General features: G+C 36.8%; 1 protein-coding gene across 3 annotated transcripts in view; it reads left to right on the plus strand.

The window, feature by feature from the left end:
- The window catches only part of SYT1 (synaptotagmin 1), a 510,235-nt gene that overhangs the window by 399,117 nt on the left and 85,132 nt on the right, over window positions 1–25,986 (plus strand). For all 3 annotated transcript variants that reach the window (XM_074325375.2, XM_074325377.2, XM_074325376.2), the window contains one exon: window positions 21,114–21,231. In XM_074325375.2, coding sequence (XP_074181476.1) covers window positions 21,114–21,231 — 118 coding nt within the window. The remainder of the gene's footprint in view (window positions 1–21,113; window positions 21,232–25,986) is intronic.

Consider the following 25,986-nt stretch of genomic DNA (forward strand, 5'->3'; position numbering starts at 1 on the left):
GAATCTAAAGAACAACGAACAAAGCAGAAACAAACAAAAAAAAGAATATTGTCTTAGGATTCTAAGATGATATTTTTGGTCCCATTTTCAACATACATATGTACATATAAATGCACACACACACATACATATTTGACATAAAAAATGAACATTTTTTCAAAATTCAGTCTAGTACATTCTGGTTTCAGAATAGGTTTGTTTTTTGAAGTTCTGTACCACAAGTTACAAGAAAATGGGGAGTAAACCCATGTGATTCCCCCTTCATTCCTTTCTCTGCTCCTAAGACCTCTGCCCCCTACCATACACACACATTGAATGAGATTCCATTTTAACTTTTATTCAGCTGACGAGTTATCCTTTTCCTTTTCCCAGGATAGTTTGCCCTAGAAATTTTCCCATAGATTATCCCAGAAAAGCATTCAGTATTTTCCCTTAAGAAATGAGAAAGTAGGAAGGTCAAAATAGTTCACCACTTAAAAATAAGACTTAAAACACACCTGCAGTACACTGTGGGATTTGAGGGGTGCGCCTTCACACCTGTCTTATGTCACCGGGAAAGTGAGAAATCTGGAAAGGGCTAAGAAAAGCTGTGTGGCTGAAATAAAATCTAGACTGGCAAAGAAAAGTTTTTGTGGTGAATGTTTCCAGGCCCTACAAAAGAATGGGGTAAAATAATATGATAAAGACTTCTACCTTGGGTTAATGCAGCAGAAACTATATTGTTAAAAGGGTTTCATCACCTTTGAGATGCCATCGCACAATCATATTGATCCGAAATACTTCCTTGAAGCATGGATTTGAAAACACTTGCATTTTTAATGGCAGCTGAGTTCTGTCTCAAGTAGCCATCGAATTTCTGTTCCCCTCTCCTGTCACCACAGGAAACTCTTGGTGGCTGGCAGGTTTGCACCATTGCAATAAAATCTAGTAAACTTTGGATATTTGACTAATATCTGAATCCCACCTGAGCATCTTCCCAGGAAGAGTGTGAGGCTCTGGGGAGAACGAACCAGCCAGTCATTTCTATAAGACCTTTGGCCTGCTTCTGACAGCTAAGGAGACCTGATTTCCTGCCTGGCACCAGAAGCTCAGGGACTAAGACTTCACAGTCTTTACTGTCACTTTCTAAATCACCGTTTCAAAGAGTGACAGAGGATACCTTCTTGATGGGGAAAAACCATGTTATGGCTGAAAAGAATAAAAGCGTATAACCTCCTTCTTGGTAGATGTGGAAAAACAAATCATCAGTTACTGAACAAGAAAAATAAATACTGTGATGCAGCTAATTTCATACCGAAAAAATAAAAAGAACTTATTTATGAGCTTGCTATTATTGCCTTTTCGGTGCAAGTTCAGGTCTGTTTGTAAATGCCAACTTTGAATAATTCAAAAATGTGTGTGAAATCAGTTCCATGAAACCTACAGTGTACGGAAAGCAGAGAAAGGGTGGCCTACTTCGTGTAAGGCCTATGATTTCCTCTTTTCATATTGATTGAACACAGTTGCAGAGCAGACTCATGGAACAAACAGGGTCTCTGCAGTCAGGTAGAACTGATTCAAACTGCCTCTGCCATCCATGAACTATGCAAACTTGGAGAAGTCAGCTAACCTCTCATTGCTTTAATTTCCTTAGGCAGAAGATGGAAAATACAAAACCTCATCACAGTGTTAATTATACCTCAATTACAAATCAAAAGAAACCTCCTCACATAATATTATAATAAGATGCAGTACATGAAAACACCCTAAACTTATAAGCATGCGATGAATATTTCCTTTCCTCTTTTTCCTTCTTCTACACTGTTGGGCTATTATAATTTACACAATAACTCATAAATTGTATTACTTAAATTTCTTACTACCTCTTTAAAATACAAAGACCGTATTTCTTGATAGAGACAAAATGCGTAAAGCTTAAATCATGTGCCATAAAATATTTTCTTACAGCATAGTCCAGCAAAATGCAACAGAAATATTTTTTGCCATTCATAGACAGTTATTTTTAGCATAATTATTTAAAAATTCAACTACTTTGATGGTTTCCAATGCCTGGCAATCCAAAAAACTTTTAGACCATGTGACTTCAACTCTTTATGCTGCCATTGGGCTATTTAGTCTGTGAGACCTATGACAAGCTATAGTTAATAAGTTTTCCGTGATGTCTAAAGTAATAATATTAACATGCCGTTGTGAGTTAAATTAATTTTGTTTTGTGCACTGGCCTGCATAAGCGTGAATGACATTTAGAAATATGATCAGGCAGTAGCTGAGAAAGAGCCAAGTGGCAAGGCAAAATGGGATGCACTCACTAGAGCGGGCAGCCAGCTGCGGGTGCAGGAAGAGGGGTGCAGGATATGACAGCAGACGTAGTGGGGGGTGTTTCAGTTCATTTTGGCTTTTACAAAAATTCCTGAAAAGAGATTTTTGTCTTTAGAGAAACTCAAGATGTTTGATATCTTGCCTCCCTGTTTGGAAATGAAAGAGCATCTCCGGCTAATCTCTGATTTCAAGTGTCTTCAAACCACAGATTTTTTTTTCTGCTTGTAACAGGCAGCTGATTGGTAATAGCTTTTGAGTGGATGACCATCAAGCGGCATTTTAAAGTCCTAATGGTGGAGCTTTTTTCAGAGACCTCTTCAGAATCCCTGCCACACACCCTGCCAACGACACAGATAAATGTGCTGTCTGTAAACAATTAAGAGATACAGGTTGAATCTAGAAGGAAAATAAGATGACTCAGGGATCAGATGGCTGAAGTGGCTAGTATAGTATCTTGTCTTTTTCTATTTGAGCTCTAATATTGTAAGTGTTGCAACCAGAATTCAAGTGATGAGGAAATTAAACATTTCCCTACTAAGGTGGTCACTATAGATAGGAACTATAGACTAGTTTATATTATATAGAAATAGATTAGATTAGATTATAGTAACAGGAACTATATAATAATCTAACAAGGCTGTGTACCTCCTCGTACTATAAGCTAGACAAATTACTCTAGGCCACATCCGTTAGTAATAAGCCTTACATTTCTTTCAGGTATCTGTTAGCACATTTTTCTTTTTTCTGTCTGCTTAGAAGTACTATTGCCATGCCACCCAATTTTTAAACTTGTATATAAAAGTTCCTCTATTTTAATAAAATTAAGAGCACTGTATTCTGGTCTGTACATATTTTTTAATATCCACAACCATCCCACATGACATGGAAGTATTCTTATCCCCATTTTACACAGGAAAAGTGGAGGGACTCCCCACAGTCATGTGACTGTTAAGTTACAGAGTCTTTACGTATTTTAACTCAGGTCAATCTGACTCCAAAGCTTATGCTCCAGGTGATACATAACTACAAAGACCCTGCTCTGTTTCTTTCCAGCAATCAATCCATTGTATGTGCTAACTGCACATGTTAGTAGCTGTGAGTTCTGTACCTTCTGAGTTTAATTATCTCAAATGAAAACATGCCAGCAAAGGAAAAAGCTCCATTGTGGAAAATTTTTCATTAATCTGATGATCCCACTCGACAAATATACATCTACAGATCATTCTGTGCTGGGCTCTGGTGATACCAAGATGAATTAGACATTGTTTCTCCACTCCGGGAGTTCATAGCTGATGAGAAAGGAATGAGTTCAAAAGGGATGATCAGAATGTGAATTTGAAGTGGATTATAAAGGATGATTAGGAATTCAGCAGGTTGATCATAAGGCTTTCCAAGCAGAGGAAGCAGGGTTAGCATTTGGAACTTTTAGGGAACAAAATACCCAGATATGGTTAGGATCTAGTACCGTGAAAGGAAAATAACTGGGGTGAGGCAGGACCAGAAAAATAAATAAGGGTAATATTTTAGGGCCTTGAATGTGGGAATTAACATTTTATTCTCATAGCTGGAAGCCAGAAAGATATGAAAGTTGCCAGGGGCAGCGTCAGTTTTGTGCTTTAGGAAGTTGATACATTGGCAATACAAGGATGAATTTCAGGCTGTTGCCTCCATTTTGAAGGGTGTTGCCGAGTCTATGAAATTATATGGCAGTGAAAATAAAAACTCCAACTCGAAAAAGGTTTTAAGAAATAGATTTAAAGAACTTTGTTACCATTTAGAGAGAGGGATGAGGGGCAGAGAACCATTAGAAATTACTCTGTTTTAGCTTGGTTGACTGAGAAATGAGCCAACAAGGCAATAAATGAAATTACAGAAAATTGCACTAATTTTAAAGAAAAACAGTTCTATTTTGGACATGTCGATTAAAACAGAGTTCATTTTCATTTAAGATCATATTTATACCCTCTTTTTCCCCCACTACAAGTTATTTAATTTAAATGCTTTATATATAGTATCAATGTTCTCCTGAATTGTATCATACCTACATTTACTAGCACTGCTTCATTTTTTCAATTCCATTATCTTCCTACTAGTCTAGTAGAAAGTAGGAAGTATTTTCCTAACTTGCTCATAAATAAAGCCAAAAATCATACACTTTTTCCAAAAAAAAAAAAAAGAAAAATCTTCCGAAGGGAAAAAAAGTCCTGAAGAACAGAAAATGGCCATTACTTTTACCCCAGTTTATGCTGGTCATTTTCAGTCTTCCTCATGAACTTCTTCATTTCTATTTCAACTCATCCCAGTTAGTGTTAGATGTAATAAACCACAACAACCCTCATCCAAGCTCAAGGCACTGAGGGATTGAGTTGGGGAGGGGGGGGAGGGGGAACAAAATCCAAACTACGTTTACCCAAGTGTAGGATTCAGTGGACCTCGACTCTGAGAGACCTACTGTGTGGGGAGACCCGGAGCCTGCAAGTGTGGTGAGATACACATCTGCACACAGACACCTTACCAGGCCCCCCTCTTGGCTGTCCCTGACTATTCTGTCCCTGATTCTTCCAAGAGCAACCTAGTAAGAGGGCTAACTTAGAGTGATGTGTCTATATAAACGTTCGCATGGCATTAGCCTTCCATTAATTACTACAACAAAATGTGAGTGTCTATTACATGCCAGGCACTGTACACGGCACAAGCTGAGTAGAAAACACACAAAGATGGATAAAATACGATTTTTTAAAGGAAGCATTTTTAATTGTATATGAATAGAAATACTACTATACTTAAATAATAAAATAACTAGCATGCATTGTGCACCTACCATGTTCTAGGCACTGTTTTTTCTTTTTTTCTTTTTTTCGGCATTGCTCTAAGCACTTATATATCTCATTTAATCATCACAACTTGTTGAGATTAGTACTATCATTACCCTCATTTTATATAGTTAGGAAACTGAAGCTTAGGGAAATGAAACTAGCTGTCCAAGTTCACCTAGCTAGTAAGTGGCAAACCAGGGGTTCAAATTTAGGTCTCTGACTTCAGCTCTACATATAGCCCAACGGGTCCCTCAGTGAGACAATCTGTATCCACTAACGAGAAGGGAGAATATAGCACTAATCACTTGTTTTGAGAAGGTGACTTGCTTTCATATTTTTCTAATTCACTGCTTAAAATTTCTTGCATGTATCCTCTCATTTGCAAAGTTTAGCCTTCTGGTGTTTTTTCTTATTTGACCTCACAAAGTCCCTGTAAGGGGAGAGGAATACATTTTATTATCCCTTCTGATTCAAGGCGATGTAATACATCTCCTTTTAGTCAATGTATTTAACTCTGGCAACCTCAGAAATGTAAAGGAAAGTCAGGGAGCTTGTGTTTGAATATGCTTCTGCTCCTCTGAGAAACCCTTTTCATCTCAACAGTCTGCAGATGAAAGACCTTGAGACGGTCATTCAGGAATTATAGCCTGCTGATTCCTGTGCATTCAAGACGACCTGGAAGCAATTACAAATTGTTTAACAGATGATGCATAATATTAGAGATGAAGAATCTGGCTGCGAACACTTACACCAGGGAAATCCTGCCATGTGATTTTTTTTCAGTTCAGCACCCTGTGCTAAGGGGATCTTAATGACACACTGTTAAATACTATCAAATTATGATCCAATATTAAAAGAAAATTAAAATTTCAGAAGTTTCACCACATAGAAGAAAGAACATGGACGTTGATGCTTAATAGACCTGTATTCCACGTTTAAATAACCATGTGATCTTAAGAGAGCTCCTTCATAGGGCCAAGCCTCAATTTGTCTTGGAGATAATGATAACCTACCTTTTATGGCTGTGAAGATATCAAATAAGTCATATGAAGTACCCAACACATAGCAGTTGATCCATAAATGACAGCCTGTTATCAATAACTACTAATGTTTATTGAGCACTTACTATGTGCCAAATTCTGTTGTATACACTGCAAGTATATTAACTCTTTAATCCTCACAATGATCCCTTGATTTGGGTCCTTTGGTCATTCTTATTTTACTAACAAGGATACAAATTCCCACAAAGGTAAAGAATATTCCCAGGTCACACAGCTAGTAAACGACAAGCCAAGATTTGAATACAGCAGTCTAACTGCAGTCTTAACCATGGCACTAACTGTCATTAAAATCATTTTTGAGAACCTAGTATCTTTTAGGAATACAGACTTAACTTTCAGTCTGTTTTCTTTTCTTGACGTACCTTATCATCTGTAACCACAGTAAACTTTCTCAATGATCCATGGAAAAATGACCCCAACTTATTTCTGTAAGCTGTTCAATTTTACCCTCAGGCACAATTGAGGAATATTCTTAATTTATAAGAGAAATACCTTCTTTCAGAAAGCTTTCCCACCTAACTCTACCATTCTCACCTATAAGTGACATCATTGGCTCATTTCTCTACCTGTAAGGCACTCTAGATAAATTGAGAAGTAGTCATTCCAATATTGCAGTTTTTTACACTTTTTGTGATTTTTTTTCCTTAAGCTTAAACCTACAAGACTCTTCTATCTTAGCATCTCACAAAAATAGTCATTTGTATCTATGATTCATCTCCTTCAGCCAAATGGTTTTAAATATTCAAGGACTCTGACAGCCTAAAGGCCTTTTTCACATAATGCAATTTTATACATATTCTTTTCAGCATCAAATTCAAAATGCTGCCCCTTAGGTATCACAAGTTCTTTCCCCTAGTTGAGAGATATTTGCGGGAGAGAGGTCATCTGAAATTTGTGTAATTTTTTAATGGTTTTTTTTGTTCATTTATTTGCCAAACATTAATGTGCATTTCAAAGGAATGGAAATAAGGATTACCTCAGGCTCTTAATTTGTCCTTTTGTAGAATTTATTGAACAACAGTGGTTACTACTTTTCTGAGGTAGAAAGCCACAGAAATCAGCAAACTTCTTTAAGGTACTGTATTGGTAAACATGCTTTTATGGGATTTTATAAGTGGTAAAGTTCTCTTTTTTAAAAATTTTATTACTGATCTCCACTAATAAGATGTCACATACTAAAATCATAGATAAAACAAAACCCTAATAAAATGATAAAGGTCATATGGTAAAATTGACCAGAAATGTATGGACCAGTTCTTGTTTACGTTTTCTAGAAACTTACTAAATTTCCTTCATAAAAATATGATGCTCAAAAGCCAGACTGCCACTACAAATAAGGCGGAAAATTATCCAGGTTTAAAATACCTCAGGTTATAATTGCATAACACATGCTTTTTATAAAAAATTATTCCAGTATTCATTTCTCATAAAAATCTGTGATGTCCTTTACATAACTGAAAAACCCCTGACATCTCAGCAGGGTCACTCCAGCTGCAAGTGTGAACACATACAAAATGAAGCCAATGAAACATACCTATGTGTTTTCTTTGTCTGAAGAGCATGGCTTCCCTTCAAATTCCCATCATACTTATTTGCGGATAAACTATATTTTTGCACCTCGCAATTCAGTGACATCCACATTTCCATGCAAGGGACCATTGAATTCCCTAATGATGTTCTGATTTTTCTTAACAGTGAACACCAGTGAACTTTCCCCTAGGCAAACCAGATGGAAACTAAATTGTTTCTGCAAAATGAACAATTTGTGAAATCTTGGCAAATTGAATTCCAAATATACTTTGGGATGATCTTGACTTCCTCTGTTAATTCTGCCACAACATGTAATGTGTTTAAGGCCTACATGAGAAATACACTAATCAGTTGCATAACCTTTAGGTAGAAATGAATGAGAAGATCACCATGGAAAGATGAAAGTCAGAAACTCTGAAAAAGAAGTAATATGCAAATAGGACAGCTTCGCTAAGAAACTGAGGTTAATGTAGGGGAGATTAGAGGTGTTTGTGATTACCTTTAAATTGGTGATCTATTCTGTGAAGGCGGTAACTAAAGTTAAGCAAATTTCTTCAAGTCAGTTATATAACAAAGAAGAAAATCTAAATTCAAATTCCTAAACTATATGCCTTTAATTTGCTGCTCCATATACTCTCCTCTATATCAGAAAACTAATTAAATGGACTGTGCATGAGAAAGATCGTTTCTATTACCCGCAATCTAATTATATTATTTTCCCAGTGACACTAGGAAACTATCAAGTAAATGCAACATGCTTGAGGCACAAAAAATGGACTGTACTTTCTTTTTTAGCTCAACTAAAGAAGTCTTAGAATTCTCCTAGCATTCCATCTATAGAGAGTTCTAATTCCCCTGGATGTGATTAAAATGCCCATAGTCATAATTGGGATTTATACTTATTCAGAAATTCAAATATTCTACCTCAGCTATTATGTCATCAAGTAATGAGGGGTCTTTTGCATCTTTACAAGATCCAGCCATAGCTAAATCTAAATTTAAAGAGGGTTTGTTTGCATCTTTACAAGATCCAGCCACTCAATGTCTAAAGAAAATAATGAGGCAAAGGGAGTAGGGGAAACTGCTTAAAAATGGTTAGTCTACTGATACTAAACTAGCAAGAAAAATATTAGTACCTTTCATGTACAGAACAGATTTAGTATTATAAAGCTCTTGTCTACCTTTGATTTCATTTTATCCTCACCATTTATTATAAAAAGTAGTTGATTATATATAAATCTAATTTCAATTTCTCTCCAATCATCAAACAGCATCTGTTCCCAATGTTACTCATATATCATTTTTAAAACCTATTCAGTCCTCCCAAGTCGTTATTGGTTTCTCTTTGCCGCTTTTGTATTTTTATCCTGTCTGTTCTCCCAATGATCTGTATACATTGTCCTTGCCATGTCTACTCTCCCACAAAACTTGATCCCCAAAATCCTACTTCCTTTCTTTTTGCTTTGAATAAAATATACGTATATATGATATCTTAACTCTAAAGAAAATTTCATTATCAGCTTTGTGCTAGACACAGTTGTTGTTTTTTCTATCACTCGTTCATAGAGCATAGATTTTCTTTTTCTTCCTCATAGTCTTTTTTTTTCTCCTCCTCTTTATAGGGGTGCTTCCGGCCTACGAGGCAGGAACCTAACAAAGAACCAGATGTTTCCTCCTTTACTCTGCTGTGAGCCTCTCAGAAGGCAGAACTTATGATTTCTGTCATTTAACCCAAAATCCTTATCGCAGATGACTTTTCCCCATAGTCTTGACCAACGAATGCCAAACTTTTCTTACTACTGCACAAAAACTAAGAATTGCTATTTTTCCTCTGTCCTATGTCTTTCATACAGTAAGACATGGTGTCTCTTGACCTGTAACTTTATATTGACCTTTAGCCATAGGGCAGATGTGGGGTTAGGGAAAGCTGATTAAAATATAGGCCTTGTTTAATGAAAGAGAGATATAGGTGAACAGACATCTAGAGGGTAACACTATACAAACACTATACGAATACTAAGAGTTTGGAAAGGTGCCATGGAAACACAAAGAGGAAAGAAGGGTCAAACTCTCATGAGAATGGTCAGGGAAAGACTCAGTTGAGATGGCACATGAGAAATAAGTAGGAGTCCAAGAGAAAAACAAAGGGAGGTTATACCAGGCAAAGGAAGCAGCATGTTTAAAATTTAGAAGCCACAAGACAGTATGGTGCAATCAAAAACATGCAAGTAGTAGTTCTCCTTGTTCTATTTCTTGCAACCCCAAATAAATGTGTTTTCACATAGTAATGTTTCTGCTGTATAAATGTACACCTCCTTCGATAATTCTTTGTATAATACTTTCACCATTTTCCTTCTTATGTCCACGGCCTTTATCGTCTACTCTGGCAGCATCTTCATAGGTTGCGCTGTATATTTTCAAAAATCTTTTCAAGTGAAACCACCCTTTCCAAGTCTGTCAGAAGGGCAGTCATGTTTAATCTGGATCCTCCCATTTCTGCCATCTTAACTGTTCTTGCTCCTGAAGATTAGGAGAGCCAGGAACATTAACAAAGCTGGTCTCTTTCTTTCCCACTACAGACTCACGCTCACACATCTAACCCAGGGTCTCCCTCTCCAACTATCCATTTCCCCCTCTGTGTGGTGTTCTTCCTCTATTGATGAGTATCAAGAACCCCAAGTTAACCGCTTCAAGAGTGTAAATTTCCCTCTTACTGTAAAGTACTTATATTTTATTGCAAAATCTCATTGTGCTTCCAAATCGTGGCACTCTGTCTTTTATATTACGTAGTCCTACCGCAAGCAGTGCTTTCTCTATATCTATGTGGTTTTCTTAGGCCTCCAAATGCCTATAAATTAGCCCGTTTTCTAGTCTTACTGAGATGTAATTGACTATCTGCTTTCTTTCTGGGATCTAATCCCTCCTCTTGCCTCATACTCTCCTGTATTCTCCCCATTCCCCCCCCCCCCCCGAACTTGGATCTCATCTATAGAAAACCTGTTATTTTTGTCTTTTTTGGCCTTTCCTTGCATTAGGTTCTCTAGGGACTCTTCTTTATTCCCAATCCTTTCTTTATTCCTCTCTGGACTTCAAACATACGCCTCTCTTCTTGGGTAGTGGTTTTCCTTTCCTCAGCAAGAGCCGTCTTCTCCAGGCATTTTTATCTTGTTCTTCCTCTCTCTGACAAGCTTATCTAAATTTCAGCTGTACCTTCAAATCCATTTTTAAAGAATTATAAATAATATGTAACATGTAACACTAATATTTTCTTCCATTTGATCAATTGTTATTTCCTCCATCAACCCCAAGAGTACCCAATGGCAACCTTTTCAAGGGGCCATCTCCCCACAAATATATTCCTTCCTTTCTTGTTCTTTCTGCTCATATGATTTGTTGACACACATATAAAGGACATTGCTGGCTGTTTCATCTCAGAGAGCCAGAAAGCATCTCTGATCTGGATTAAAAACAACCAGAATGTAGAGTGCCCCTGTGCCTCTCAAACATTTTTTATTTCACACTTTTCCATTTCCCTAGCCTAATGCCAAATCTCTCTACCGCTGTTAATGGAACTTCAGCACATCGTAGTATTCTTTTTTTTTTTTTTTTTCAATGAAATTGCTTTATGACCTATATCCCCTGTTTCAGTCCTGAAGAGAACTAACAGTCTTTAGCTTTAGCTTGGGGAAATCACCACAGTGCCTGGTGCTTTTCCTTCCGTTAGAGTCTACGAAATATATCCATTTTCTCTGTCATCTGAGGTTCACATCAAACTCTTTATTTCTGTGGATTTGAATTACTGAAAATACGTCTCCTGAGTTCTTCCCAATTGAACTAATAATTAGGGTCCCACCACATAGTCCCTCACTAGGCAACAGCTCTCATCCTTATGAAGTGAATCCACAGAAAGACCTTTTTCAAAATCCTCCCACTGCTTTCCTCACCATTCCGAGTTTTTTATTTTCCTTACCTTCTCTCTTCCTTCTGTCCTCTTTCTAATAGAAGATAAATAGACAAACAAGCTTCTCCTTTACTTTCCTCCTCAAGTTTCTTTTCTCCCCCTCTATCCCTTTCCCTGTTTTCCCACTGCCTTGCCTCCCGAACTCCAACTCTTCAGGGATTTTGTTGTTGTTGTTTCCTGTTTTTTCTCTTTTTCCAAGACTCTTATTTGCAATGGACAGACCCCATGACCAAATGAAACCAGAGTGGAGAAGCTGCGTTGGCCTCTCTGAACTCCATAGCCTTGCTTTTTAGTAGCCCTTCTCTCCTTACCAGCTTCTGTGTGACTTGCCTAAGTCTATACCATCCTCTCTTTATCACCTTCTTTTTGGGTTTTTCCTCCATGATTTTGAGCTCCCTTTGGTTCACAGAAGGGTCTCGTGTAATCCTCACATAATGATGAAGCAGGTATTAATTATCTGTTTTAATGGTACAGGAAGAACTTGCTTACGATGCCCCCCATGAGCTGGTTAGTGGCAGAACTCAGGTCTGCTGAGCAGTCGCCCTCTCCTCTTTTTACCCAGCCCTCCCTGTGGAGAAAAAGAATCTTCCTGGGGCAATGACATCTCCTAATTCTGTGACATCGCCATTCCCTCCCAATTCCATCTTGGTCACCATCATCCCAAACCTAAAAAAAGAAAGGTATTCTCTAGAAAGAACAGCACCCCGGCTTCTGAGTTCTCTTTCAAAACCCTTTTCCCCCATAGTTTGCTCTCAGTTTAGTTAGGATGCTACAGAGTGACAGAAGGTCAGGCTATAAACTCTTTGCAGTTGTTGGCTTGATGAGTAAAAATTTAATGCTGCTCTATCAGTAAGTGTATGTGGAATTCATTCAAATGTACATCTTGTGCACTAGAGATGACACTTCTCAGGGTTCAAAGTTCCAAACAATGCCTTCCAAGGGTTATTTGGCATCATTTGTCATGAATGCTACAGGATCAATGACCCATCTTTGGACATAATATTTCTTTACAATGTTTCCTTTACATCTGCATAAGTCGAATCTACATTTTTATTTAGAAATATGTGTTACCCATATTTCAAAATTACTTGGTATCCACAAGAAGATAACACAGTTTCCCATAATCCAAATAATTATTTGGAAGAGGCCCCTTTACCTCAGAACCTCAAAGTCACATGAGGACAAGAAAACAGAGTATTTCAAATTCTAGGACAGAAAATCAAGGACATGTAGTTGATAGAGGAAGAATGTTAACTGGACAAAGCAACTTGGTAAAGATTTGTCTTTGGATACCTTCCACAAATTGTTCTCCATTATTTCCCTCCCTCCTCTTCACATGTCCTCATAAAATTGGTCATTTACCAGGATCCTATTAAAGCCCTCTACTAACTAAAAGCAGCATCCCAAACTATGGGGGTCTATACACACCATCTTCCCCATTTTTGCCCATCTCCATTCAAGATAAATCTTCCATAACCCAAGAAACTTGTCAACTAAAATTTAATACCATGATGGCTTGCCATGTCATCCACTAGGGGGCAAAACACTATTCCATATTATTTTAAAGGACTCCTAGAGATGGAGAGCTTTAGCGAAGGGAATGAAGGGTGGAATTTCAGGCACCGCGGCATGCTACAGCATGAGGAGTCTTGACAAAGAAATTTCTGGGACTCACTTTCCAGTCCGCATTCTGTTCACATTCCCCTACCTGCACTCAAAATTCACCTAATATGAAATTAAATACAACAAATTCCTCTACCTTCTCCATAACGCTCCTTCATAATACACGTTTCTATAATGGCACTTACCATTTTATGTTGAACCTTTGTTTTTATGCCTGTTCTCCCCAGCACAGAATAAGTTTCTTACTAGCAAGAACAAGTTTTAATGATCCCTGTTCCCAGTACCTTGCACCATGACTGACATTGAAAACACAAAATAAGGGCTTAATAAGCTGAATTAATGAAGTATAAAACTAAGTGTTGCTCATTTTCTATAAACCACACAAAACGAAATGAAATGAATCAGTAATAGTACTTTTGGAAACACCATTTAGAATTCATTCACTTATTTGTATTATTGTCAGGCTAGGTTACAGTAACAAATAGACCCAAACATGTGATGATTCAGCCAAAGAGAAACTTATTTCTTGTTCACTCAACAGTACAAGGTACCACATTGGCAGGTAGGGCTCTGCTTTCCTACCGGAACCATTCAGAAATCTGGCTCACTGAACCTCTGCCATCTTCTGTATGTGGATTCCAAAGTCATTGTCTGCCATAGGAGAGAGAAAAAGATCATAGGAAAGAGTTTGGGGGAGTGGTGCACATCACTTCTCGCTAGTAGTTTCTGCCAGAGTGAGCATTCATTCTTTGACTCAATGAAAGTGTACTAATCATCTCCTACGTGCCAGGTACTATGGACATAGAAGAAAAGGTACTACACAAACACGATCAAATTCATAGACGTGAGATACAATCCAATCATCACACAAATCAATACATGCCTGCGTCACATGGCTACAGTTACTGTACGTGATTATAACACATGATTACTATAACCAATATCTCAAAGGAAGAGTTCAGGGAGCCACTAAAGAATATATAAAAGGGCCTTATTTAGTCTGGTAAGTCAGGTAAGTGTTCTCCAAATAAGTGAACTTTGAGGTGAGGCCTGAAAGATGAGTACAATTCACATGACATATTTAATGATATGAAAAAAAAAACAAACACTGATATGATTGGAGCACAGAGGGGAAAGCAGCATAAGATGAGGATACAGAGTAAGCAGGTACCAGACCTTGGAGACTATCATAAGTGATGGTAAAGACGTGGCTCTTTATCCCAAGACAGACAGAAGACCTACTTGAGGATTGTATTTGTTATGAAAAAGGTGACTCTAACCACTGTATTTTAAGAGTAAATTCAAGGAGATTAAGAGACTATTGGAATAATGCAGATAACAGATTATTGGATTAGGGTGGTAAGTAGTCTAATATTGGAATATTAGAGATTTATTTGTTAGGGACAGAAACAAGTAAACCCACTTGAGAAATTACTAATAGATTAAATCATAACTCTAATGAAGTCAAAGGTCAATGATAATGCCCAGTTTTCTGGTTTGAGTACTAATTGGAGGCTGGTACCAATCACTGAAATAGAATGAACCAGTTTGTGAGAAAGATCGTCAATTCAGTTTTTGGCTCTAAAATGTGTATGAAATATTTTAATGTGGACATGATGGGCAGTTGGATGTATAAGTCTGGAGCACAGATAAAAGGTCTTAACTGAAGATACAAATTTTGGAATCCCTTCTAGATTGTAATTAAAGCTGTAGACTGGGATAATATTAGTTTACGAAGGAAAGAAATGGACTAGGACTAAATCTTGGGAAAGGAGACGAAGAATGGGTGGCCAGAGGCAGATAAATCAAGAAAGCACTGTATTAGACAATCCAAGGAAGAGAGGGAAGTCAACAAATTCTGCTGAGAGTTCAGGTTAATGAGACCTGAAAAAACATTTGGCTTACTAAGATGGATGTAGCAAACACTCCTATAGTACATTTGATGTGCCAGGCACTCTTCTAAATACCTTACTTTGCCTGACATTTTGCTTTCCTTATTTGGTTCATTGGGTTTGTATGCTTTATTGTGTCCCAGTGTCTAGAACAGCGCCTGGCACATAGGAAGTGCCCAATAAATATCCTGTTCATAAATATCCCAATTAATATTCACTGTTTTATGAACAAACAGTGAGTTAATGCCCATGCTTCTGTCCAGTGCTCTTCCCGTCACTCTGTTCTGCACTTTCCTCTTACTATTAATAGGCATTTTGATTTTCTGTTTTCATCATTCTTATTTTGATCATTTCAGATTATCCATTTTTCTGTTGTTAAATATTATTTCTAATAGGACTACAGGTGTATAACAATCAAAATAGACATTAAAAATATCATGAAGAAATTCTGAAGCTCTAAATCAAATAGAAGTCCCCCTTTAATTAAATTAGGTAAATTTTACACTTATACAAAATAACTTGGTTTAAGCGTTTAGGGACTTTGCATGTGCATTCCTGTGCCTAGAACATTCTTGCCCTCTTCTTCATGGGGCTCACATTGACTCTTCCTGCTGAATCTTCACATCTCAGCTCAGGTACCAGCTCTTCCAGGACACTTATATGTCACCAACCCCCCCACCCACCACCCATATACACACTAGTTCTGGTTAAAAGGGGAGAGCCCGAGATTTGTCTCAAAGCTACATTTGCATGGCAAGCACATTAGTTTTACAAAGAATATGCATCTGGTGTGGCTGATGAAATTGATAATGTCTGTCGGGGATATAAATCTCCAACTACTGGCCTCCTTTCGTCAGTCTGATTACTAGACCCAGCAAAGTTTCAACCTTCTCTACTTTGCTCCCATAGCATTTGTGCCACTTATATGGTTTAGGGAACACATTATATTGTGTTTCTTTATCTAAATCTGTCTCTCTATATTCCGAACTTCTTAAAATCATCTTATTCACTAGGTATAGATGGAGCCTAGACTAGAACATGGTAGAGTCCCTGGTGAAACTAAATATATGTTTAATGAGAAATGAATGAACAATGGAATGAATACAAAGTGAATGGATTATAGAGTATCCTCACAAAATACTTATTCAAAGACATAACATGCTGTCTCCTTCACCTGAACAACTTACTGTACATGTGTGCATTAGGCCAGAGTCAGTCTTTTTTGCTTGGGTACATCCACAGCAACATTTCACACTGTGACCATCTGGACCATTAGATGTAAATACCGATTTGGCAGATACTTCAGGGATATGAGAGTAGTTGTGGGAATAAAATGAATTTCAAAGATACTACCACACAAAGGACATATTTAACACCATTCTGTTATTAAAATTAAAAACCTGACCTTGTCTGTCTTATAAATAAAAAACATGTTAGGTTTTTGTGTTTTGTTTTGTTTTGTTTTTCACAGATGGAGAATATGCATAGTCGGGATTTTATTTTGAAAGGTTATTGGATTGCCATTTGTTTATTTGTCACCTCTTAATAGATTCCCAACCTCAGAGAAAAATCCTCTACTCCGAAAATCTATTGCCAATTTAAAACAGAAAAATCCTAAGATTAACGTAAATAGAATATGTCCTTTTAAAATGTCACAGCATTAAGTCAATTCAGGTACCTGTTTAAAACTCATTCAAAAGTACAGCATTTCCACCAAGCATGTGAACTTAGCCCCATTTGCAAAGGTCATTAAGTGAACCCCTCTTTTTATATATAAAACAATGCATGGCGTTATAGAAGCCATCATATAAATATTCATTTTAAATCAAACTTTTATTTATCCATTAGATATGACCTCTGTTCTAATACCTATGTGCTTTTCAAAAAGGAATGGTATTGCTGTAGTCGTCTATTAAATCATTAATTTCTGTCTACTCTATTTAGTGGCTGCTTGAAAAAAAAATAATGGAATTATCAAGCAGCTCAGAACAAAGGTGCTTTCTGATTGTCAGCTCCATATTGTAAAAAAGCAGGTTAATTTCTCCGAATCTCACAGTTGGAGCTTTCTAACACTAACTGGCAGTTTCCACCTAGCTATCAAGGCAATTGGCTAAAATAAATTATACATAAATTTGAAATTCCTAATAGTAATAAGGCCCCTTCATGAGATAATCACACCAGCAAAAGTGCTCATCTGTCAGCTGCAACTCTACAGGGTCTTTGAATTATCTTACACAATCTACATTTCCAGAAATGTTTTCATTTCTAGTTTTATGATAGGGCTAACGTGGCATTGAAAATGGAATATCCATGTGGGTGGTCAGTTGAAATATTAGTCATTCCAATCTGACAGTAAAAAAAAACTCAAAACTCAAAACTTTGATTTTGAGTCAAAGGACCTTGCTTCATTCAGTTCCACACTGAGAAACCTATGTAACCTTAGTAACCTTTGAGTCTTAAAGTCTTCATTTATAAAACGGACATAACAGTATCTACTTCACAGGGCTGTTATGGAGAAAACTAGACAGAATTATCAAGGAGCAGTACAGATCTGACATGCAGATTTGGGTATCATCTTCCTACATAAATTTTCCAAGAACTACTTTCGTTTCCCATTGCCATAACCCCACTAAAGGAAAAGGTTTTTAAAATTTAGAAAATCTTCGTTTCTAGAACTTTAGAGTGATAGATAAAATGTTTAATACTAAATCTTTATATTATTATCCAATCAAATTTCTTCCAAACTGACATGTGAAAATTATGAAATAAGAGTTTGATGTGAAACTCTCCACATAAAACTTTCAGATCATTCTGAGGATGAATGGATAAATAAATGTGGTCCATCCACACAATGGAACACTATTCAGCCTTAAAAACAAGGAAAATTCTGACACAGGCTATAATGTCAGTCAGCCCTGAGAATTTTATGCTGAGTGAAATAAACCAGACAAAAAAGGAAAGAGCAAATTAAAAAAACAAAAAGAAAAAAACTTTCAGATCATTCTAATCCTTCTATGTAGATGACAAAAGATACAGTAAAACTTCCACATGCTAAAACCATACTCTAGTGCATCACCATCTAATCAAAGGTCCTAAACCAATGAATCGAGGCCAAATCTAGCATGTAATGGAAGAAAGTTGTCCCATTCTCAAACTTTTCATTTTTACAAAATTATTAAAGCTGATTTTTAAAGAATTAAAGAAAGCATATACTTATACCTTAGGTAGTTACAACGCAGAAAATGTAATGAACAAGATAAAGGTTCATATGAATTGAATAGGTTCCTCGCATCTTTCTAGAAAATTAGTTTTTCCCTATCTGCCTGATGCCATAAAAGACACAAATTCCAGAAAAAAACAGTGACTAGCTTTCAAATGGCTTACAGATCCAGAAGTAATACTATTTTAAAACACTGAAAAGTAACTTCCATTGATTAATATAAAAAGTGCATGTTTAATTTAGCATACCAATTATGATAATTTTATAAGCAAATGAAATTTTACATGTCCAAATTTCTAAATTAGGTAAATGTAGATCTGTAAAGGGTGCTAAAATAAGTATTTTTTCATATTTCTCTTTCTCTCATATTTTCTTGTTCACACACTCATTCTTCCTCCAACCCATAGCTTTAAAATTACAGGTACTTTACATATTTCTCCTACTTGAGGTGTGTTTTTTCAAACTCTATAATCGCTCTCTTCTAAAGCTAAATATTATGTAAAACCTTAAAATTCCCTGTCCATCACAGATTGAATAAAAAGATACTAAAAGATAGGCAAGTTGTGGCATTTCTTTGTTTAAAACAATTGAGATGCCCATAAATTAATTGTGGAATTAAATGATAGGCCACAAAGAGAAGTGTCATTTAAGAGAGAACAGTCATGTCTAAAATGCCTAATTAGAACTGTTACAATAACCTGGTTCTGCAACAGAGTGAGTTCCCCAGGGAAAGTATTGTGGCGAAAAGACAGAATCCTGCAAAACGAACCCTCCTCTTCATGAGCATTTTTTTTAACAGAAATTGTGTTCATTTACATTTCTCTTATAATATTCAGATGAATTTGTCTACACTTTGTATTAATTTCTATGATACTGACTCTCATTCTGGTGTTCAAAGACTGTGAAAAGTAATTTATTCCACTAGATTCTCCTGATGGGTAAATTAATTTGTAGGGGTAAATAGGCACTTCTGGTGAAGTTAGCAAGTTAGAAGTCACTATTATCTATACTAATGGAAAAGAGTTATGACCTACATCACTCAAAATGGGATATTACCTAAAATTGCCATTTATTTGCTTTTTCGAATAGTGTAGAAAGTGAATTCAGGCAAGGACCGGGTCTTTAAGGAGTTTACAGTCATGTAGGAAAACTAAGACATGTGCACAATAAGACAAAAAAAGAACGTCCTTAGTAACATAAGATGGGTAAGATCTATGAGCATTCAAGGAATGAGAGAATTGGGGCTATAAATTCACATGGTGATGTTTTCAAAAAAGCATTATTTAAGGAAAAAGAGTACCATTTCTCTCTCTCTCTCTCTCTCTCTCTCTCTCTCTCTCTCTCTCTCTCTCTCTCTCTCACACACACACACACACACACACACACACACACACAGAATATATTAGTTCTCACCTATAGATAAATCATAGAACAGGTGATTGATTACCTTTTCTTTCTTTAAAGGTGGATATAATGAGTACCCTAAAAAAGGAATTACATTTCCTTAAATTGTTAAATTACATCTAGGCAGTTATTTCCACAGTGGAGACACTGGCTCATTTAACATACGTGAAGTTATAGATAAGGCCAAACACAGTCATAGTAAGAGTAGAACATGAGACGACATTAGGCTACGGTCTTCTGTGCGTCATTCCTGTATTAAAAGTCTATGCAGAAGTCTGACACAACCATTACCTTCTTTGGATTCAGAAGTCAACCTGTTTTTGCAGGAGAGGTGGGAGCAATAAGCAACAAACCCTCATTTACCATATGCCTAACTTCCTGGGTCAGAAAGCAGTCTAGAGTCTCCAGCATCTCCCACCACATCTCTCTCATGCTTATAAATATGAATGCTAAAGTTCTAATACCATGGTTCTTAACTAGTTATCCCAAAGAGTAAGATACTTAAGGTGAGAGAACCCATCGCAGTCCTTTCTGGAAAAAAATAAATAAATAACAGTTCTATATACCATCATTTTAAACTGACTCATCTGTTCAGAAATGCCTGAGTATAGGACTGGTGAACGTGCTTTGGGTCTAAAACACGGTACCAGTGAAATAACATGAGGGACTGTGGGATGCTTTGTTTTGTATTACTATGTATGGGTTTTTCCAAACTGCCACTTAGATTTTTACAAATATTAGGATAAGGAAAAAGAACTCCCTTGAAATGAATAAAACTGAAAGTGCAAAAATTTACTTTGTTGCCTTTCATGTACTAAAAAGTCAGAATTTGTCGTCAATAAATAGAATATAGTGGAACACAAATAAAAGTCTTTTTCCCCAAAATCTAAAGTATTAATTATAATCCTATTTGAAATGCAAAGAGACAAAAATGCAGGTAGGGTTGGTTTTACTACAAAAGTGTTAGGCTCCTTTCAAAAGTATTTAATAAAGTTATGAAAATTTTATTCTAAGAAAGTCATCTTGGGCTCATTTCCTGAACTGTTGAATTATGGATATATTTTGATGAATGTTAAAGTACAAAAGAGCTGTTTATAAACTGAAAAGGGTTACAGTCAGTCTTAATGATACCTTGGTAAATGAAAGACCACTGGATAAACGACAACGAACCTAAGAGTTTTCAAATTCTGTCATAATCCTCCTCCTGAGGAATTTACAGTGCATATGTACAAACTATATTCACCTTTACCTGAAAAGTTACTTAAACCTTCATATTGGATTTCACAGCAAGAGAAATTGGGTGATATCTGCTTCTCCCTTCGCTATGTACCTACGGCTGGCAAACTGACGGTTGTCATTCTGGAGGCAAAGAACCTGAAGAAGATGGATGTAGGGGGCTTATCTGGTAAGTCTGTGATGTTTATTGTTTTCTTTAAATGCTATTTCTTCATGGTTACCAAATGCATAGCACACAAGCTGTGACTCCCTAGTGCTTAATTGATCACAGTTCTCTTTCCTACGGAGGCTGGAAGCAATCTCAAAATGTATCCCAACACAGCACCCCAGGAAGCCACTCTCAATTTATTGGAATTGGCACAGAAAATGAAATCTATTTTCCTGCTTCATAGCCAAGTGATCAATTGTCAGTTCTATAGCATTGAAGGCTGAAGATGTCTGCTTCTCTTCAAAAAGGCAATGCCTATGACCAATTATAATTTTGTTGAGTTCTTTTTTAGTCAAAATTCACCCAGGATACAAAAAATAGTGCTTATCTGAGACTTAGGTATTTGATGGTCTAGCATAGTTTTTAACAATACTGTTTTATTAAAGATTTTGCATTTGAAATATATGTGAGCAAATAAAATCTGTTTGAGGGTAAGTCCCCATGGTGATGCATTTATTTTCTACAGCTTATATTGGGGATGGAAAAGACTTGGACCTAAAGTTCTATGCAACTCCACCTTCGTTTAAAAAAAATAAATAAGTACCATACTCTTGTTCAAAAGCAAAGTCAACTCAAGGACTTGTCATTTCCATAGTTGAATATAATTTTTTATTTTCTTCTCTGTGCGATTAAATCAATTATATTTAATTTTCCACTAAATTATTGCAGTGTGAGACATTTTCTTGATATGTCACAAGGTCATCATAAACAGATTATGGTTGTCATTGTTTGTGGCCATGGCACTAGAACTAACATTACTGGTTATGCAGTGCTTTCTCTAATAAAAATATTGCGAACTTCAAAAGGTCACACTAATGCAGCCTGGTGATTTTATATTCCAAAGCATAACAGCTAAAAGATGCTAAAGCTGAGTTTCTACTTACTGAACCACTAATTTGTCAACAAAATTCTTCTGGTGCCTTAGTTTATTTCTCTTTATAAGTAAATTGCCTGAGGATGCTGTACTAATTCTTTCAAGTCACTAAGACCTCATTTAATAGCTGACTGCTTCTATTGCTTAATAGCATAAAAAACAAATTTAAAGCAATGAGCACACTTTCCTCTAAAAATGTGAAGAGTACTTAATGTGTCTAAGATGTAGAATATATGCATATATGTATATAAGTGTCTCTACACATATACCTTTCCTAGCCCTGTCCTCTGAAAAGACCTTAAAACAGACTGATCAATTAGTAATGAGCATCCCTAGCACCAGATATGGTTTGAAAATAGAATTTCTCACTAAAAGAACCTGGGGCTTATTAGAGAAATGGGAGATTCCAGGTGTGACACAGGAACTATACAAGACAAGCCCAGAACATCTCATCATACCTGAAAGCAAGGAAGCTACCAAAGACTAGTGGCGTCATGTCAGACTTAGGAGCAACCTTAAAAAGGCTTCCAATGGCCAAAGATGTAATCGTTTAAACTTCATAAATGCAATATATTTAAACACTAGTAAATGCAATGTATTTTAACCTAAAAAAAAAAAAATAACGCCATAATGAGTATTTCATGTGACTACATGTGAAAAAATTCTGAGAACTGTTTAAGCACAAAAACAGTTCACTCCCAGATTTCTACTTAGTACGCTGAGGTATGACTTCAGACACCTTTGACCTTTTCCTTTCCTTTAGTCCAATAGCCAGATACTATTACATGTCCCTTTGTACACACTCACGCAGGTTCCAAACTTCAATGTCAACCATGTCATCATCACGTGTGTCTAGTACTCCCCTGGTCTGCCTCCCAGTTTATATTATACCCTTCAGCGCTGCCTCCATTCCTCGCTTAAGTCATGATCTTCACCTAGAATTCTCTTCCTTCCAATAATGCCTAGCTAAATCCTATCCATTCTTCAGGCCCAGCTTAAGTCTTACTTCCTCCATCGATTAAACAAGTGTGCCCCTACCTTATGTTAGGCATTGTTCTGAAGCTAGGTTTACGTCAGTGAACAAAACAGGCAAAAAACCCTGCCCTCATCCAGCTTACATTTTAATGTGGGAAGTGAATAAATAAGAAAAGCACACAGTATGCCAAGAGGTAAAAAGTGCCACCGAGAAAGCAACGCACAGAAGTAGGATAAGGAATGCTGGGGAGTCATGGTAAATGGGACAGTCAGAGAAAGCCTCATGAGTAGGTAACATTTTGACAACATTCTGAAAAGGAACCTTGGGGTCTCTGGGGGAGAGAACATTTTAGGAGTAGGGACTCCATAAAGCCTTTTCTGATCCATCCCACTAGAACAAATCTTTCCCTTTTTTAAATGCCAAGAGCAGTTTGCATCCTTCAAACATCATGCTTCTCTCACTAGAATGTGCATCTGTATTCCCACGATGCCCTCACTGAGTGGTAGCACTGAGCATAGCTGCTGAATGAACAATGAATTATTTACAAAGGAACTATGGCCTGAAAAAACAAGTTTTGCATTTCAAATTCGTTTAACCTACTTACCATTAAAATAACTTTAAGCACTTGGATGGTCTGTCTCAAAGTAAGTTGACCTATGTATGTCCTACGAGACCAAAATTATATAATGAGATTATTCCAGGTAATTCAAAGGTCGAATTATATTTGCCAGAAATTGGAACCAATGTGGGTTGTTTTGCCAAAGTTTAAACCCCACACTGCCAATACTTGCAATTTGACATTGGACAAGTTATTTAAGCTTTCTAAGCTTTATTGCATTATCTATAAAGTGGAAGTAATAAGAGAACCTTGTTTCTATGATTACTGTGATAAAAAAAAATGAATGAAAGCACTGGTTCTGACACACCTAAGTGCTTGCTAAATATTATTGTAATTATTTCCATTAATAACTTTATCAAATCTTGGGTTAAATATGCAAAATGCAAAAACAACCAATGGACAGTTTAACCAATTATTTGATTCAATGGAAAAAGAAAGTTCATTTGTTTGTTTGATGGGACTGGCTGCTCAATTCAGGCAAAATAATATCAGTAGACTATGTTTTACACATACCCATCTGTGATTAAGGCAAGGTATGGAATTAATCAACAAAATTGAAGAAAATAAGAAATGGAATTTTTTTTAATAATTTTTCTTACTACTCTCCAACAGAGACTGTTTATTTCTTTCCCACTGTGTTAATTCAAAATGCACTGCACAAAGATTTTATCTCTATCATATATCCATGGAGCAAACCATGCAAATCCCAACCCTCCTTGTTTTGCAATTTAAAAATCCCCTTTCTAGAAATATCTTGGTTTATTCATGTGGCTGTCATGATAGACCTGTGATGAATTTCTGAAGCTAATATTCTCAGAAAATTGAAGCTTAGAGACATTAGATAATGTACCTGAATCATCTTGATCCATGTCTGGCACATAGATACTAAAGGTGCCTCCTCTGCCTGGAGCTGAAACACCAAGATGGGGTCCCCAGGGTTACTAAGGCTAGAAATGGACGCCTCAAGGATTGTTGGAAATCAACACATCCTTGAAGACTGAAGAAATTTCCACATGTATAAATCCCTATGAACACTCCCAGTCAAACAGCTCCCTGGCACTCCCTGTCTTTTCTTCCCAGAATCATAAATTGACTGTTACCTCACTGATGGCTTCTAGAAGATTTCTCTTCTTGCTTGATCCAGTATGAAACAGAATGCAGTCTCACAAACAAATCCATTTCCCTTTCCCTGAAGCTAGCACCTAAGTCCTTTTGAAATGTTTCTAAGTGTTTGTCTGCTAGGAACCATGGCAAATCAACAAGGATAAAAAGTGTGTAGCCCTACTGCCTAAATTGTGAAGAGAACAACAAAAGCGTGTCAAGTAAGATGTCAAGGGATTCAAATCAGACGCATCTATTCCAGCAGCCTCCTAAACATCAAGGAGCTAGAGAGGTGGCGATGAGGCAGGATCAGGTCAGAGATGCCCCCCAGAGCTGGTTCGAGAAAATGTGGTTAAGTGTTCTCCCACATCATTTCTTTCTCCCTTTTACTTTCTGCCCCAAACGCCACCCCCAGTCTTCTTGACCATCATCAGTCCTGTCTTATCTCTGCGGGATTTGTCCTATAAAAAGCAAAGAGTAGGGCTATAGAAGAGATTCCTCCAAAGCATCTAAGTCTCCAAAAAAAATAAGGAGGACGGGGCAATGAGATTCAGAAAAGGCAGCAACTACTTGAGGAAGATGATGGAGGGATTAAAAAAAAGGGGACTTATGGCAGTAAAGGAGTCAACATCCCTATATGTCCGACTGCCAGTCTATGGATTAGCCACTGAGACCGAAATCAAGAACACTGACCTTGCCCGCCCACCCATCCAAGCCCCTCCCCTCGCACATATTCCCTCCTTTCTATAAGATGCAATTTAAAAAAGTTGTTCATGGGTTTGTCTTCTCTCATTTCTATCATCCTAGAAATATAACTTGGGAAATACAGCCAATTTAAATGTTTGAAGTCATCTAGGAAAAGAACAATTTATTCATCCTAAGGGAACCACTAGATTCCACATAGAAACCATGAATCAGCAGAGACAAATCATTCTTTCAAGCATTATTTATCAAGATGCGATACTCTAGCCAGATGGGAGGGAAGTTGGAGGGAAGGGTAAAAAAGAAGGGATTAAAAAGTACAAATTGGTAGTTACAAAAAAGTCATGGGGATGCAAAGTATAGCATAAAGAATATAGTCAATATTGTGATAACTGGAGGTGGTATCAGATGGGTACTAGATGCATAGGGGTGATCACTTCATAA

Source organism: Rhinolophus sinicus, chromosome 1, assembly GCF_057876585.1.
Source record: "Rhinolophus sinicus isolate RSI-liver-muscle chromosome 1, RSI-T2T, whole genome shotgun sequence".
Lineage (NCBI taxonomy): Eukaryota > Metazoa > Chordata > Mammalia > Chiroptera > Rhinolophidae > Rhinolophus > Rhinolophus sinicus.